Source organism: Jaculus jaculus, chromosome 4 (assembly GCF_020740685.1).
Source record: "Jaculus jaculus isolate mJacJac1 chromosome 4, mJacJac1.mat.Y.cur, whole genome shotgun sequence".
In the NCBI taxonomy this organism is placed as follows: Eukaryota; Metazoa; Chordata; class Mammalia; order Rodentia; family Dipodidae; genus Jaculus; species Jaculus jaculus.
Genome location: NC_059105.1, coordinates 28,808,340 through 28,822,914, shown reverse-complemented (window position 1 = coordinate 28,822,914; position 14,575 = coordinate 28,808,340). Strand labels below are relative to the sequence as shown.

Below are 14,575 nucleotides of genomic sequence, written 5' to 3'. Positions count from 1 at the left end.
CAAAGGACCAAAATCCACATGCTCAGATTCATAACAGCAACAACCCAACTACTTAGTACCAATTTTCTGTTGTAGTTTCCTTCTTATTACACACACACACACACGTGTGTGTGTGTGTGTGTGTGTGTGTGTGTGTGTGTGTGTGTATATATATATATGTATATATATATATATATATATATATATATATAGAGAGAGAGAGAGAGAGAGAGAGAGAGAGAGAGAGAGAGAGAAAGAGAGAGAGAGTTTTTATTGGGAGAGAGAGATTGAGAGAGAGAAAGAAAAGATGAGTGCACCAGAGCCTCCAGCTATTGCAAACAAATTTTAGACACTTGCATCATCTTCTGTATATGGTTTATGTGGGTTCTGGGGAGTTGAACCTTGGACTTTAGTCTTCATAGGAAAATGCCTTAATCATTAAGCCATCTCTCCAGCCCAAATATATATTTTTTATTTACTTGCAAGGAGAAAGAGATGGAAAGACAGAGAGAGTAAGGGTGTGCTAGGCCCTCTTACCACTGCAAATGAACTCCAGGTGTGTATGCCACTTTGTACACCTGACTTCATGTGAGTACTAGAGAATCAAACCCAGGGCATCAAGCAAGCACTTTGTGACTGCTGAGCCATCTCTCCAGCCACTCCATGAACTCATTTTACTCTACTCTGACAAAATTTTCATACTCTCTAAGTTTCCACAAACAAACACATTTTTTTTACACTTAAGGACAAAGGAAATAATTGAAAGAAAACTTGGATTATGGACGAAAATACTTCCTTATATATAATGACATTACGGAACAATGGATCAGTACTTATTTACTATATGTATTTAATCAAGGTTTTCCAATCCTCCATAAATCACTTTCATTATGTGTGAAACACATAAAGAAACTTTCTTCACTCATCTGTGATGAGACATATACATTAATAAATACACAGTACCTTGAGTGATGCCATCTAAAGAAGTATTTGATAATGCCAGCTATAAGTATGATTTCTTCTGCCTGCATGCATTGTAGCACATACTTAACTTTTTTTTTTATTGTTGTGGTTATATCAACCCCCTCTATACCTCCCAACTTCATTAACAAAATATGAGCTACAGACAAAATAGCTTTGGGTGCTGGAGCAATTATGAGAGTATCTCAGATATTTCATTGTCTATCTTGATGAGATGTGGTGGCAAAGGAAAAGAAGATTAATTTACTAAAACAGGAACAATATTTGTTTTTACTCAGATCATATTACCCATATTTTACAGATATGTATGTATGTATACATGCACACACATATATATATATATGTATACATGAATATATATATATATATTCATACATACATACATACATACACACACACACACACACACACACACCTGTTACAGAGATTAGATTTGAAAACCAATTTAATCAGAACAAAATCTAGTGTGGGCAGGCCTGAGGTCTTTTTGCTGGTTCCATGAGTTTTTCCAAGCCATATCAAGCCACTAGGGTGTAGACTGAACTCCTCGACCTGGGCTCTTCTCCATATTCATAGTCCATCACTTCAATCTGGCACCTGCACTTCACCTTCTCTCTGTAGCTTGGAACCTTCTTCCTCCCACATTATGTTGGACTCCTGTGACTGCAATGGAAATATCTTGGCAATGTGGGATAACCTCTTGAATGGCAGGCCCCTAACTTAACCACACCTGCAAAGTTTCTCTTAAAACGTAAGGCAACACCTTCAGATATCTTGAAATGAGATGTGCCATCTTCGGAAGCAAGGTGTCATTCAGCTACCACAGCTAAATGTAATTAGTCATACTTATGGTTTCTGAACACAACGCTTGAACCAATGCTAAAACAAAGAAAATAATTAAAGTATTTTAGTAGTGAACACATATAGTCCTTTTTCTCTTTCTCATCATTATTTACCAGATCAGGATTTCTTAAACGTTTTCCATTATTAATCCCTTTAGTCAAAGAATTTTTTCCATGATTCAGAATATACAGGTCTTGCTCTGGCCCAGGCCTACCTGGGATTCACAATGTAGTCTCAGTGTGGCCTCAAACTCATGGCAATCCTTCTACCTCTGCCTCCCAAGTGTTGGGATTAAAGGCGTGTGCTACCACGCTCAGCTAATAATCACATTTTGACTCAAAACTCTATCTTCATTTATCTTATTCTTGCTTGAACTTCTCTAGACTGCTAACTTGGGTCTTCAGTTCCATGCTTGCTTTCATTCCTCCATCTATCCCCAATTGTAAACTTCCATGAGCTTATTAGAAATTAATTTGAGTCATATCAATTCCATGTTAAAATATTGCAACAACTACTGACTGAACTTAATATAAAATTCAAATTTTAGGCTACACTGGGTTACTACAAACCTGATTAGGATTATAATCTTTATTATTTATTTGAGAGAAAGCAAGAGGCAGATAAAGAGATAATGGACATACCAAGACCTCTACCCACTGCAAACTAACTCCAAATTCACGTGCTACCTTGTACACTTGGTTGATGTGCCTACTGAGAATTGAACTTGGTTACTTAGACTTTACAGATAAGCACCGCAACTGCTAATACATCTCTCCATACTAAAATATATAGGGATACATTAATCCATATACCTAAAATGCTCTCCCTCAGATCTCAGTAGAGCTTTCCCTTAGGTCTACCCAAGAATTCATTTCTTCAAAATGTAAACGATAATATTTAGTCCTTTAATCCACTGGGTTTTGTGAAATGTAAAACTGATTATAATATTCACAGAGAAAGAGGCCTACGTTGATGTTGCCTGCCTCCATAAACTTTATCCAACATAATATTGGGAACATGCTGCATACTTACAGATAATGGTTGGAGGATTAATTCATTTCCATATAGTCAGAGAAATATATATAATTAGCATACAGTTTATCATGTGACTAACAGGAATATCTTCACAATGACAACAACCAGTACTGATGTAGGAAAGGAGACAATTACATCCTGGAGGGAAAGGCTGCTGAGGGAAGACGTGTAGGAGGGAGAAAGCCCAGCTGATGTTGCTGGATGGATGCTTTGCAAACCTTGAAGCCATGTGAAAGTCCTCGGAGTGAAGCGATCATATTTGCAGAGGCAAAATGTATTTAAAATCTTTGTGATTATCCAGGGAAGCTCAAAGTCATGTCTATTATTAGAGTGTACAGTGTTGTACAAATGACATATTAATGTCAGGAATCTCTAAGGATAAAATGCGAATTGTTGGTTGAGAACACAGGAGGAAATACCAAGACATAAGAAAGTTGAAGGTTAGCTTTGGCCTCATAGTCCTGGAGTGATTTGAGAAGTTCTCTTGTATATTGACCCCCTTCTTGCAAGTTTTAGGAATTCTAAGATAAATAATTCACTTTTGAAGAGGCCTAATTTGAAATTTTATACCATAAAGGTGCTTCTCAGTTGTGATTTTATCACATAATTAGCAAAACTTAGAATACACTATCTACAAAGAAACTAAAGTGAAAATTACAGCTTAGAGAACTAAATTGGACTTTTCCCTTCACTAATTTCTTAGGTTTTTGCCTTTAAAGTATGTTAATATTTTCAAGACAGTAATTTACATGCACTCATCACTAACTTACTAAAAGAAATAAGGAAACCTGACCAATTTAACATTGCTGTTTTATAATTTTATATACAAATGTAAAGATAAGTATATATTTGTAGAATTTATGAAATATTAGGACATACTTTGAATTCTCTGAGAATGGTATAATACATTGAAATTTATCACTTACATATTCTGAGAAAGAAAATTTTTAATAAGGATACTTGGTCTAGATAATAAAATAGTCTATTTTGCATACAGAATGTGAATCATACATTGCATATTGGTGGACTATGCATGATGAATGCATTGTTTAGGCACTACCATGTTTCAAAAGGTTAAAATAAAGTTTAAAATTTGCTCTTTGTTGGGAATTCAGCAAAACATTTGAATCCTGGTCCTGCTGGAAAATAGGAAGACATAAGTGGCAGTATTCTGCAAATAACAGTCACTATAGGCACCACTGTTCTTCAAACAGCTGCCTGCTACACAATCTAGGGCCTGACTGGCCTGAGCACTCTTGTCAGATCCAATGCCCCCTGCCAAAGAAAGGTCTCAGTTTTCATTAAAGGCCAGCCCAAGCAACCACAATATCTATAAAGCTATTTAGAATTTGACGATTCATAATGCCTCATGAGAATTAAATACTCTATTTTAACAAAATAATCTAAAATGGAACAGTACTGGCATTCAACCTTTTCTTTCTTGATTTTGTTTGTTAACTTGACTACACCAAAATTAAGAAAAAAATCAAACAAATCAAGTTCATCAAACATTCTCTCTGACAAGAATGCTATTGATTTTGGCATCTAGTCAATCTAATAAGAATGGAACAAAAGTGTATATTAAGCATATCACATGTTTGACCTGAGGTTGGCATGTAAGTATTCCCCTGTCATGTGCCATTCAATAGAGCAAATATAATTTATATTGGAAGATTTGACCGGTTTCCAATATCCAAATCAAGAGATTAAAAACACACAGGTCTTGTTTTCAAAGGAAATGATGTACTTACCTTAGCTATCTGGACACACCAGTTCAGCAGCAGCTGTGATCCAATGTTATCCTTGTGTTCATGGACATAGTCCAGCAGACAACCATGGGGCATAAGCTGCGTAACCAGCTGAATTGTGGGGCTCAGACACACGCCCAGTAAGCGAACTAGATGTGGATGGTCCATGCTGGCCATGATCAGAGCTTCCTGCAAGGAAGACCCATCACAGCATATCAGCTCAGTGTTCCTTACAGTTGTTAGCATGACTTGCATTGCATGGAAGATGTACTCGATGGAATCAATGAAAATTGAAAAGACATAGAAAATATTTTTGTACTTAGAGTGATTCCCTGTAATTAAACCGAACTAGAAACATTCTTTACATCACAAAACAAAAGCAACTATAGCATACATACCTGCACATAAAATCAAGACTTTTTTGTTTAACCTTTGGTAGTATAAGTATGTTCTACTTTATTGCTTGTCAAATATACTGAAATAAATACCAAACTTTATCAAGGATTTTTAACTTTAAGTCTTGGTTCTATTATACAATTATACAAAAAAAAATGTTTTGAAAATAGAGTAAGACCCTAACTTAAGTCATTCATGTAGAGTTGACAACACTTAGGTGTTCTGAATGCTAGATTTCTAGGTGATGGAAATTTGGGAATTAATGCCTCCTGGAGGCAGTGTATTGTTAGGGGTGGGCTTATGGGTGTTATAGCCAGTTTCCCCAAGCCAGTGCTTAGCACATTCTCCTGTTGCTATTGTCCATCTGATGTAGGCCAGGGGGTGATGTCCACCCCCTGTTCATGCCATCATTTTCCCTACCATCATGGAGCTTCCCTCTCAAGCCTGCCAGCCAAAATAAACCTCTTTTTCTTTTTTTTTCCCCCACAAGCTGCTCTTGGTTGGGTGATTTCTAGCAGCAGTGTGACCCTGAATGGAACAAGGACTATACTCAATTTTATTGGGATCACTGAAGAAACATGACAAAATTGTATATTATGTAGTACTATATTAATGTGAAATATCTAAGCATAAATTTGGTTTAGTATTTATCCTTTGATCTTTTGACTTATGAAGTACGTATGACTGAAGTATTTTGTGTATGCAAGCCTCACTAAGTGTACATATAAGAACAGGTACATAATCGTAATATACACACAAAGTGTCAATATAGGCAGAAATTATAGGGCTGTAATGGAAGGTAAGGGGAGGGGAGCTTTATTTCTACAAGGTGGTGGCAGTAAGAAACCTAGAATGCATGCTCATGTGCACAGAAAGTATGATTCATAATAGTGAAACATTAAGAGCTGACCATAAAACACATAACTTAGACAAGTGAGATTCAGTAACTGTACTTATAAAACATTAAAAGGAATGAGTTTTGGCATTGAAAATGGGGACAGTACAGGAAGGGAAAGGTAGCCAGACCCTGTTTTTCACCAAAAGGCATATGAAAATTATTTGACTTTGATCATTGTTACCTTTAAAACTATTTGGGAAGATATTATTTACTTTCAACTGCCACTACTATTTCTTCTATTTTAGTGGTATTTTGAGTTCAGCTATGTGTAAAGGTTTTTTCAGGGTTCCAGGTTAAGCCTTATAGAATATGTAGCTTCTCAGGATTCTCTCAGGCATGAGGTCTAACATTGTACCTTTATAAAAAAATAAATACTTTTATTTATTTATTTGCAAGGAGTGAGAAAGAGAGAGAGAGAAAGAATGAATGAGAGAGGCAGACAGAATGGGTATACCTGAGCCTCTTGCTGCTACAAACAACCTCCAGATGCACATAACACTTTGTGTATCTGACTTTATGTAGGTACTGAAGTACTGGATCTAGGTCATTAGAATTTCCAAGAAAGTGCCATTAACTACTTAGCCATCTCTCCAGCCCTCTATCATTGTATCTGTTTGAGTACAGAAGAGAAGAATGTTGTGGACATATGACTATACAAAGGGATTATGCAAGATCAAGCAGAAGATAACAGCTGAAAATGATGATCCTATTTCAAACAACACAAACTTATTTCTGTGTCTTTGGGACAGAAACAAAATCATTGTTTTCTATATGGATTCCAAGCAGAATTAAGTACTTCATGCTCCTTCCCAGCTATTTCTGGAAACCAGGTAGTTAACAGAATAATTCAGATGGCCCCATCCACATTCATATAGTGGAAAAATTTAACTTCATTTACTGTTTCAGTACACTTTTGCAATAAAGCAAGGTAGTTAAAAAGAGAGTTATAGGTATGAATGAAAGCAAATTTAATAATTTATATTTAATGTGGTATCCACTGCTCATATTTCCAGTGTAAACAAGGTTTCATCACACAACATGCATGTGTATGTGCGCACACACACACACACACACACACACACACACAAATGTAAATTAAATACACCAACAAATGAGCCAAACATCTTGTCATATTAAATATCATAATTAGTTATACATCAAATTAGACAGTTAATTAGATTTTAAGTGCTACAATCTAATTAAATTAGGTTATACTTACTATATTTTGTATCTTACACTCTTATTGACTCTTGAATTTTTGTATAAGGATCCTCTAGGTTTCTAGGTTTATCATTATGACCCTGTACCTATATAGAGCAGTCTGTAGTAGAATGTTGAAGTTTGCATATGTAGTAAGCTCCCTCAGTAAGGTACTGTATGAAGCATGGAATTTTGTGAACTTCTGGTATAATCAAATGAAATTCATTGTCTATTATAAAAGCAGTAAGATGAGATAATTGTTAGACCCTCATTGCAAATCTGTAAATGGTTTTTACATCTTTAGCTGTAAGACTAGGAAACTGAGGCTGAACATATTTCTCTCTGAAGTCATTGTTCTATTCAGTAGCAGGATCAGTTTTAAGACAGAATTTCTGTTCTTTGTGCAATGGCATTTCTTATAGTAAAAATACCATAATATTTTCATTTGTTTTTTTGTCAGCACTTCACACTGTACACATTTGTCTTGTTAACAAGACAGGCAGAAACAGCTCACATTAGCCATAACTGAATGAATTGGGCCAAATTACACTTGAGTTCCCCAGGAGCAAATAAAATCAAACAATGTTTCTGTGCTTACAGATAAACTGCCATCACTTACAGTATACTTTTTTAGAAAAGGCAAAGATTTTTTTTTTTTTTTCTCTCTCACTTAAGGAGCATGGTGATTATTGCAGACCACTTCCTAAGATAAGGAAAATGATGAGATTTTAAAAAGAAGAAAGATTTTGAGAGTTTTTTACCCTCTTTTTTTCAACGAAGAAATAAATAAAGTGGTTGTTTTTAAAATTCTACTATTCAAATACTAATTATAATTGCATTCTAAATATGCATTTGAAAAGTTTACATTAGAGAACTGTTCAAATGAAAAGTAAAAGTTCTTTTTAAAAAAATCTATTAGCAAGTCCTGGCAAAAAAGCTGGGTTTGTATTAAGGGAAATTGCTCATCACACTACAAAGAGTATTTGAAACCAAATTGCAGAATATTTGCATAATAGTTCTCCATTTTGAAAAAGAAAAGATGAACAAGACACTAATTGTAGGTTTTATTTTATTTTATTTTTCCATAAAGGAAACAGCAGATGGCTTTTTAGAGGATAGGATACTACATAAAGAAAAGAGAAAGAGAACTCATTTAGAGTGATGAATGGATGGAAAGGGGAAAAAATCCTAATATTTCAATCGTGGAGGGTTTGGTTTCATTAAATTACTCCATGTTAAAATTAATTATGTCCTCTGTTACTTATCTCAGTTTTGGATCTTTGTTGTCACTAGAAAACACTACAGGGGCCCATTGAGTAAATATAGTTTGACAGGTATATTATCTGTGTTTTTTTTTGTTGATTTTTTTTTATTGGTCCAGACATAAAATTATTCTCTCTCATCACTTTTCCTTGCACCCTGTAATTATTTTCTTATAGGAGAAAGAAAGACTTTTCTCTGTGGCCAAAAGGGAATAATGTGAAAGCGAAACCCTGAAAATTCTAAAGCAAGGATATTTTTCTTTATAATGAGTTCTACTTTGAATAAGGATATTAAAAAAAAAAAATGCCCAGGGACTCTCAGAGTACTCACAAGCAGCACTAAAGCATGTGCAGCATCAGTCTCTAGCCACATGCTGTGTCTCTATGCTCTTCAGAAGGAAAGACATGCCTGCACAACAGTAAAAGTGAGCAATACCATTTTTCACATTATGAAACCACCTCTGACGCACAGATATCTGTGTTTCGCCACTTAAACTTGTTTTCTATCTCATGTTGTTTACTTGTTTCACAAAAAAAGAAAGTTAAAAACAAAGAAAAATACAGCCAGTGAAACTTAGAGGCAATTGTGGCTTAAAAATTGGCTTTTAAAAAATGATAATTTCATCCAAAGTTTTCCTGTTTTGTGATGATTATAGACCATTTGTAAAATACTCTGCACCAGAAACTGAAGAAAAATCTGATTGCACCAAGAAGGAAAATAAAGGGGAGGATAGAAAAAGGAAATGGTAGACAGTATGCACACATAATGTGAAAGTCAGCAGATTGTGGTATGTTTGAAATAAGTTTTCCCCTAATGCCAGTGAAAAGAATGGGGATACATGACACTAGGAAAATTCTGAGAAACACACTGAGGAAAAAATAAATAGGAAAAGTAACATGTAACAATGGTTTACAAAATTATTTTTACTACACAGAGAAAAAAATAAATCTTTTCTTATATATTTATGTCACAGTAATTTGCACATACAGTTGAGAGCAACAATTTGGGTAGGCTCAATCATTTGTTCTCATTGCTTCTAACCTTGGAACCATTCCTAATGCGCATTAGTGGTTAAGACTAGGATCCTCCCAACCCTTGGAATCAACAGTTTTATACTTCACTCTTGACCTGATTTCTTTGAGGCAAGGGCTCATAATTAATCTGGTATATATTGAATAGACCAGCTAGTCAGCAAGCCATAGGAATCCTCTTGGATCCACCTGCATGGAGTTGAGATTACAGGTGCAGGCCACCATACTCAGCTGTCATGTGAGCATTGTGAATGCAAACTTAGTTTCTCATCGTGGCACACTAAGCATGTTACCCACTGAGCCATTTCCCTAGTTCTTGGCCCTTTATTATATGCATTTTCCTCTGTCTTTATTTTATCTTCCTATTCTTTCAGTGACACAATTAGTCATCTCAAACATTTATTAAAGATCTGTTTCACTATGACTGAGTCTGTGTATTCTATGCCATTTTTACCCTCACAAAGCTTATGGGAAAGATAACCAAGAATCAGGAGTTCAGTGTTTCTGCACACACTCTCACTATTCAAACTGGTCTTGGGAAGGTCAACAAATAAGTCAACAAAACAGATCTACCTTTTCATTTTTAAATTTACCTGACTTATACATCATTATTTCTCTCATCACCCTCCTCTTTTTAAAATTCTTCTGTAGCTGAGAATAATGTTTTAAGTTCTCTCCTAAAAAATGATTAGGAATTACATAATTATGTTGTTATTCTCTGGATTATTCTTGTTAAAGTGTTGGCACTGTTTTTCCCTCTCATGTGTTAAATGGGTCAATGCTCTCATGGCTTTTCTCTATTATTTTCTTCAGTTTTTAATCCTCTGTTTTACATACAGGTACATCTTCCAATTTTGCAGAGATGAATGTATTTTATAACATTAAGAAATATGATGGAGTTGTCAAAGTCTGTGGAACCAATTTATGTTTGTCATGATTTAATTAATTTGAAGCATTACATAAACATCACAACATTTCCCCAAGATAAAAGCAAAACAAATTGTCATATCAAGAACACATGCCCATCAAAACATGAAAATTATGCTGCATCTATATTTTGAATCTTCCTTAGTCCTATAATTTAACCTGTCAAAACTGAGCAGGAACTGACAGGTACTGATATCTCTACACCTCCCTTCTCCTAATACATACAGTATTTTGTTAGAATTGTCCATGTAAAGCCTATCTTCACCAGTTAGTTCTCCAAAAGCACTTGTATTATTCAATCATTTACATTGCTTTTCCAACAAACCTTTGTACAATATGACATGGCTTATAAGAAAGATGCACAGGCTGCAAGGTAGATAGGGTGCTGGCTCAGTCAATAAATGTGCTTGTTCCACAAGACTGTGGAACTGAGTTCAGATCTCAAGCACTCATATAAAGCTGGACATGCTGTGGAGCATGTATCTATAATCCCTACATTCACAAAGCAATATGAGATATGGTAAGAAAATCCCAAAGTTTGTGGGTCAGTTTCCAGAGGCAAAACAGGAGACCCTATCTCAAATAAGGTGGAAGGCAAGGACTGATATTACAGTGTGATTTGACTTACTCGTGTGCTTCATGGCATACATGAACCCATGTGTGTACATGTGTAGGTACACACATATGTGCACACACACACACACACACGACACACACCCTAAAGATTACAACTTACTACAGGGGTACTTTCTCACCTGGGTCTGCTGATGCTCTGTTCACTATTACAAAATGTGGTAATTTGAATGCATGGCCCCGAAGGCTCAGCTGTTTTATTAAAAATGAGTTTAGAGCTTCAGCCCCTAGAAGACAATACTCCTTTTATGGGGGTGGCATGTCACTGGGGGCACATTAGAATTCCAGCTTGAAGGTGTGCAGAGTGCAATGTAAGCTCTGGAGGTGTATGGCTGCTGCCTTGTGGTGTTTGCTGCCTGTTTGGTTTTGTTTTCTCTGTGCTTGGGGATAAACAGCTTCTTCAGCCATTGATAGAACTTCCCCTGGATCTGTAGGTCTAGACAGGTTGTTAAGAATACAAGGCAGAGAAAGTCTAAAATCCATCAACACTTTTCCTTCCAGTGCAAAAAGAATGAGAAATATATTTCCTATCTTCCTTCCAAAGTCATTAATAGAAGTTGAGAGCCAACTAAAGGTACATGTAGCAATGAAAGAGAACTTGAAGAAAACACAGTTATTCTTTGTCAATGAATAACCATAAAAGTAACAGCAGTAATAATCAATACCAAGATAGGATGTAACAGATAAAAAAGATCAAGAGATAGTGAGAACTTGCAGTTAGGATAGAGGCACTTTATTGACCACTGATTAACCTGATCCATGCAATTGAGAGAAATAGAAAAAGAAAACAAAACAACAACAACAACAACAAAAAACATGTCTTTGACATTTTAGGACAAATGTAGAACAAGTTCAGAACACCAGCATGGATCAATTAAGAAGGAGCCTAAAATGTCCTACAAAGAAGGAAAACATAAAAGAAAGTTACCGTAGGCTATTGATTCTCTCATGATGGAGGAAGGAATAACAATTAATATCTGAATAACGTCTGTGGATTTCAAGTTTTTCTTTCTAGGGGCTTCTTTACTCTGGATAAACTCTGTATTTAGCCCTCTTGTAGCTTTCTAGTACTTTGTAAGCTTATTTGTGCTAGTAAAGCCACACACTAAGACATTCTATCAGAGAGTAATGTTGCATTGTGACTGACACAGTACTGTTCACTGTACACATGAGCACAGTGAGTTCTGGGGACAATCTTCTCCAACAGGGTATTATCATGTAAATTTTCTGATAAGGAAACAATTCTACAAAGGTAAAGCATTTGCCTGGACTCTTACAGTTCATAAATATCCTAGCTAGGATTTGAATGTAGATCTCAGTGTAAACACACCTAAATTTTTTCCACCTTGTTGTCTCCGTGGGAGCTGCTACTGTCGGTGAGGGAACAGGGAGACTCAGGGAGCTGAGCATTACTTCCACTGGGTCCTCTGAGGAATGACCATCAGTAAGTGAACTAATCAAAGGAATCTATGAAATGGCATTCCAATAGGTACTGAATCTTCTTTTGATAATCAAAAGAGCACAGTTTATCTTCAATTACTTGGAATTCATCCTTCAAAAACATGCTAAAAGCTCTTGGTAGGAGGGATTCATACTACTAATATCTTTCTTTCTTTTTTTTTTTTTCTTCATAGAATAGATTCTAGGAAGGCTCAATCAATTTCAAAACTAAATTTGACTTGGATCAGAACCTAATAATCTTGGCATTTGATCTTATTAATTACTTAGGGCTCTTTTTTTTTTTTTGCAATTTGGTATAGATTGAAGAATGAATATACAAAATAATTTCCTAGATAGTTTCTTTCTCAAAGGAAGACATCTACTCAGTTTTTAATCTGCAAGAATAATCTGAGTTAATTAGTGCCATTTATATTAAAGACATGTAGCAATAAACAACTAAATAGATTTAAGGAAACCCTGCCTGTATTTTTAATGAAGTAGCTCTAACATACCTTGGGTAATGAAGCAGGCAGAGTCTTATTATTTATGGCTTATCCAAGATAGCACTGTAACTTTAATTAAGTCTTTAATTTTTCACTTACCAGTCTCATATGTAGGCTAATTTATATGTAGAAATATTTTTCCTACTATTCATTTATTTCTTATCTCTTTTAATTTTATAATGAACTTAATTATCATCAGAAATATTAAATTTAAAACTGTGATTTGTATCAATGTTCTTATGTTTAATATTACAGTTAGTATTATTTTATTATTTGACACTGATACTGGCATCAAGGATATTCAGTTAGGAGTACTTTCAATGAGTACAAACTTGTATTAATGCTAATTATTCTTTTATGTTTCTAATATAGTAGCAGTAAATAATATTACTGCACACTTAGCAGTACCTATCATAATAAATCCTGATAACAATAATTAATGCCACAAAAGACCCCTTCTGCAAATGTCTTTATTTCAAGAGGCTATAAGTCAAAGGAGACTTTGTGTCTAGAAACATATTGTATTTTGTGAGAAAATGGTGGTGGAAATAGGTACTACCTAACAAATACTGTCTGTGAGAAGATATCCTGATGTGATATTTTAAAATTCCCATTGAATTTAACCAATATTTTAGAAATGAACATGGTATCTTGAATTTCTGGAATTCTAACCTTCCCAACAGTCAATTTTTCACATATTAGAACCAATTTCAAATAACAGTGCAAAGTACTAGAAATTGTTATTTTGTAAAAGACTATATATATATATATATATATATATATATATATATATGTATATATATATGTGTGTGTGTATATATATATATAGATAGATAGATATAGATATAGGTTAATATATGTATATGTATATATATACACACACACACACACACACACACTCACACATATGGAATTCTGAATGTTTTTTGTTTCTATGATTATTTTGTTCCATTACTGATGGTAGAATCATGGAATAGCATGAAGAATGTATTTAGGAAATTTTAAATCATTCATTGTTAATTATTTCCTGGCATTGATTGAAAGCAACTGGATCCATTCGGCAAAGATAAAAACAAAAACTATTTAACTTCAATACTTAATATCTAGAATCTAATATCTAGGTAAAAGTATTTAAAAATCTACTTTAAATGATCAATAATCATAATGAAATATGTTTGATGTAAATTTCTTATAATTATTCATTGGGATTAAAAAAATCCTTCATCTTATCAGTAGTAGATTCAGGAATAAATTATAAAGCTTCGTTCAGAATAAAAAATCTGAGGCTGGGGTTGGAGAGATGGGTTAGTAGTTAAGTGCTTGCCTGTGAAGCCTAAGGACCCAGGTTCATGGCTCGATTCCCCAGGACCCATGTAAGCCATATGCACAAGGGGGTGCATGCATCTGGAGTTCCTTTGCAGTGGCTGGAGGCCCTGGCACACCCATTCTCCCTCTCTCTCTACCTCTTTCTCTGTCTGTCTGTTGCTCTCAAATAAAAATAAACAAAAATATTTTTTTAATTATTTTTATTTAATTCACAGCAACAGACAGAGAAAGAAGCAGATAGGGAGAGAGAGAGAGAGAGAGAGAAAGAGAGAGAGAGAGAAAGAGAGGGAGAGATAGAGAGAGAATGGGCGCGCCAGGACCTCCAGCCACTGCAAACGAACTCCAGATGTGTGCGCCCCCTTGTGCATCTGG

At 35.0% G+C, this 14,575-nt stretch overlaps 1 protein-coding gene across 7 annotated transcripts in view; it reads right to left on the bottom strand.

Moving 5' to 3' along the window:
- Erbb4 (erb-b2 receptor tyrosine kinase 4) overlaps positions 1-14,575 on the bottom strand; it is a 1,092,347-nt gene that overhangs the window by 177,302 nt on the left and 900,470 nt on the right. For all 7 annotated transcript variants that reach the window (XM_045146981.1, XM_045146983.1, XM_045146986.1 and 4 more), the window contains one exon: positions 4,590-4,775. In XM_045146981.1, the coding sequence (XP_045002916.1) occupies positions 4,590-4,775 (186 nt within the window). The remainder of the gene's footprint in view (positions 1-4,589; positions 4,776-14,575) is intronic.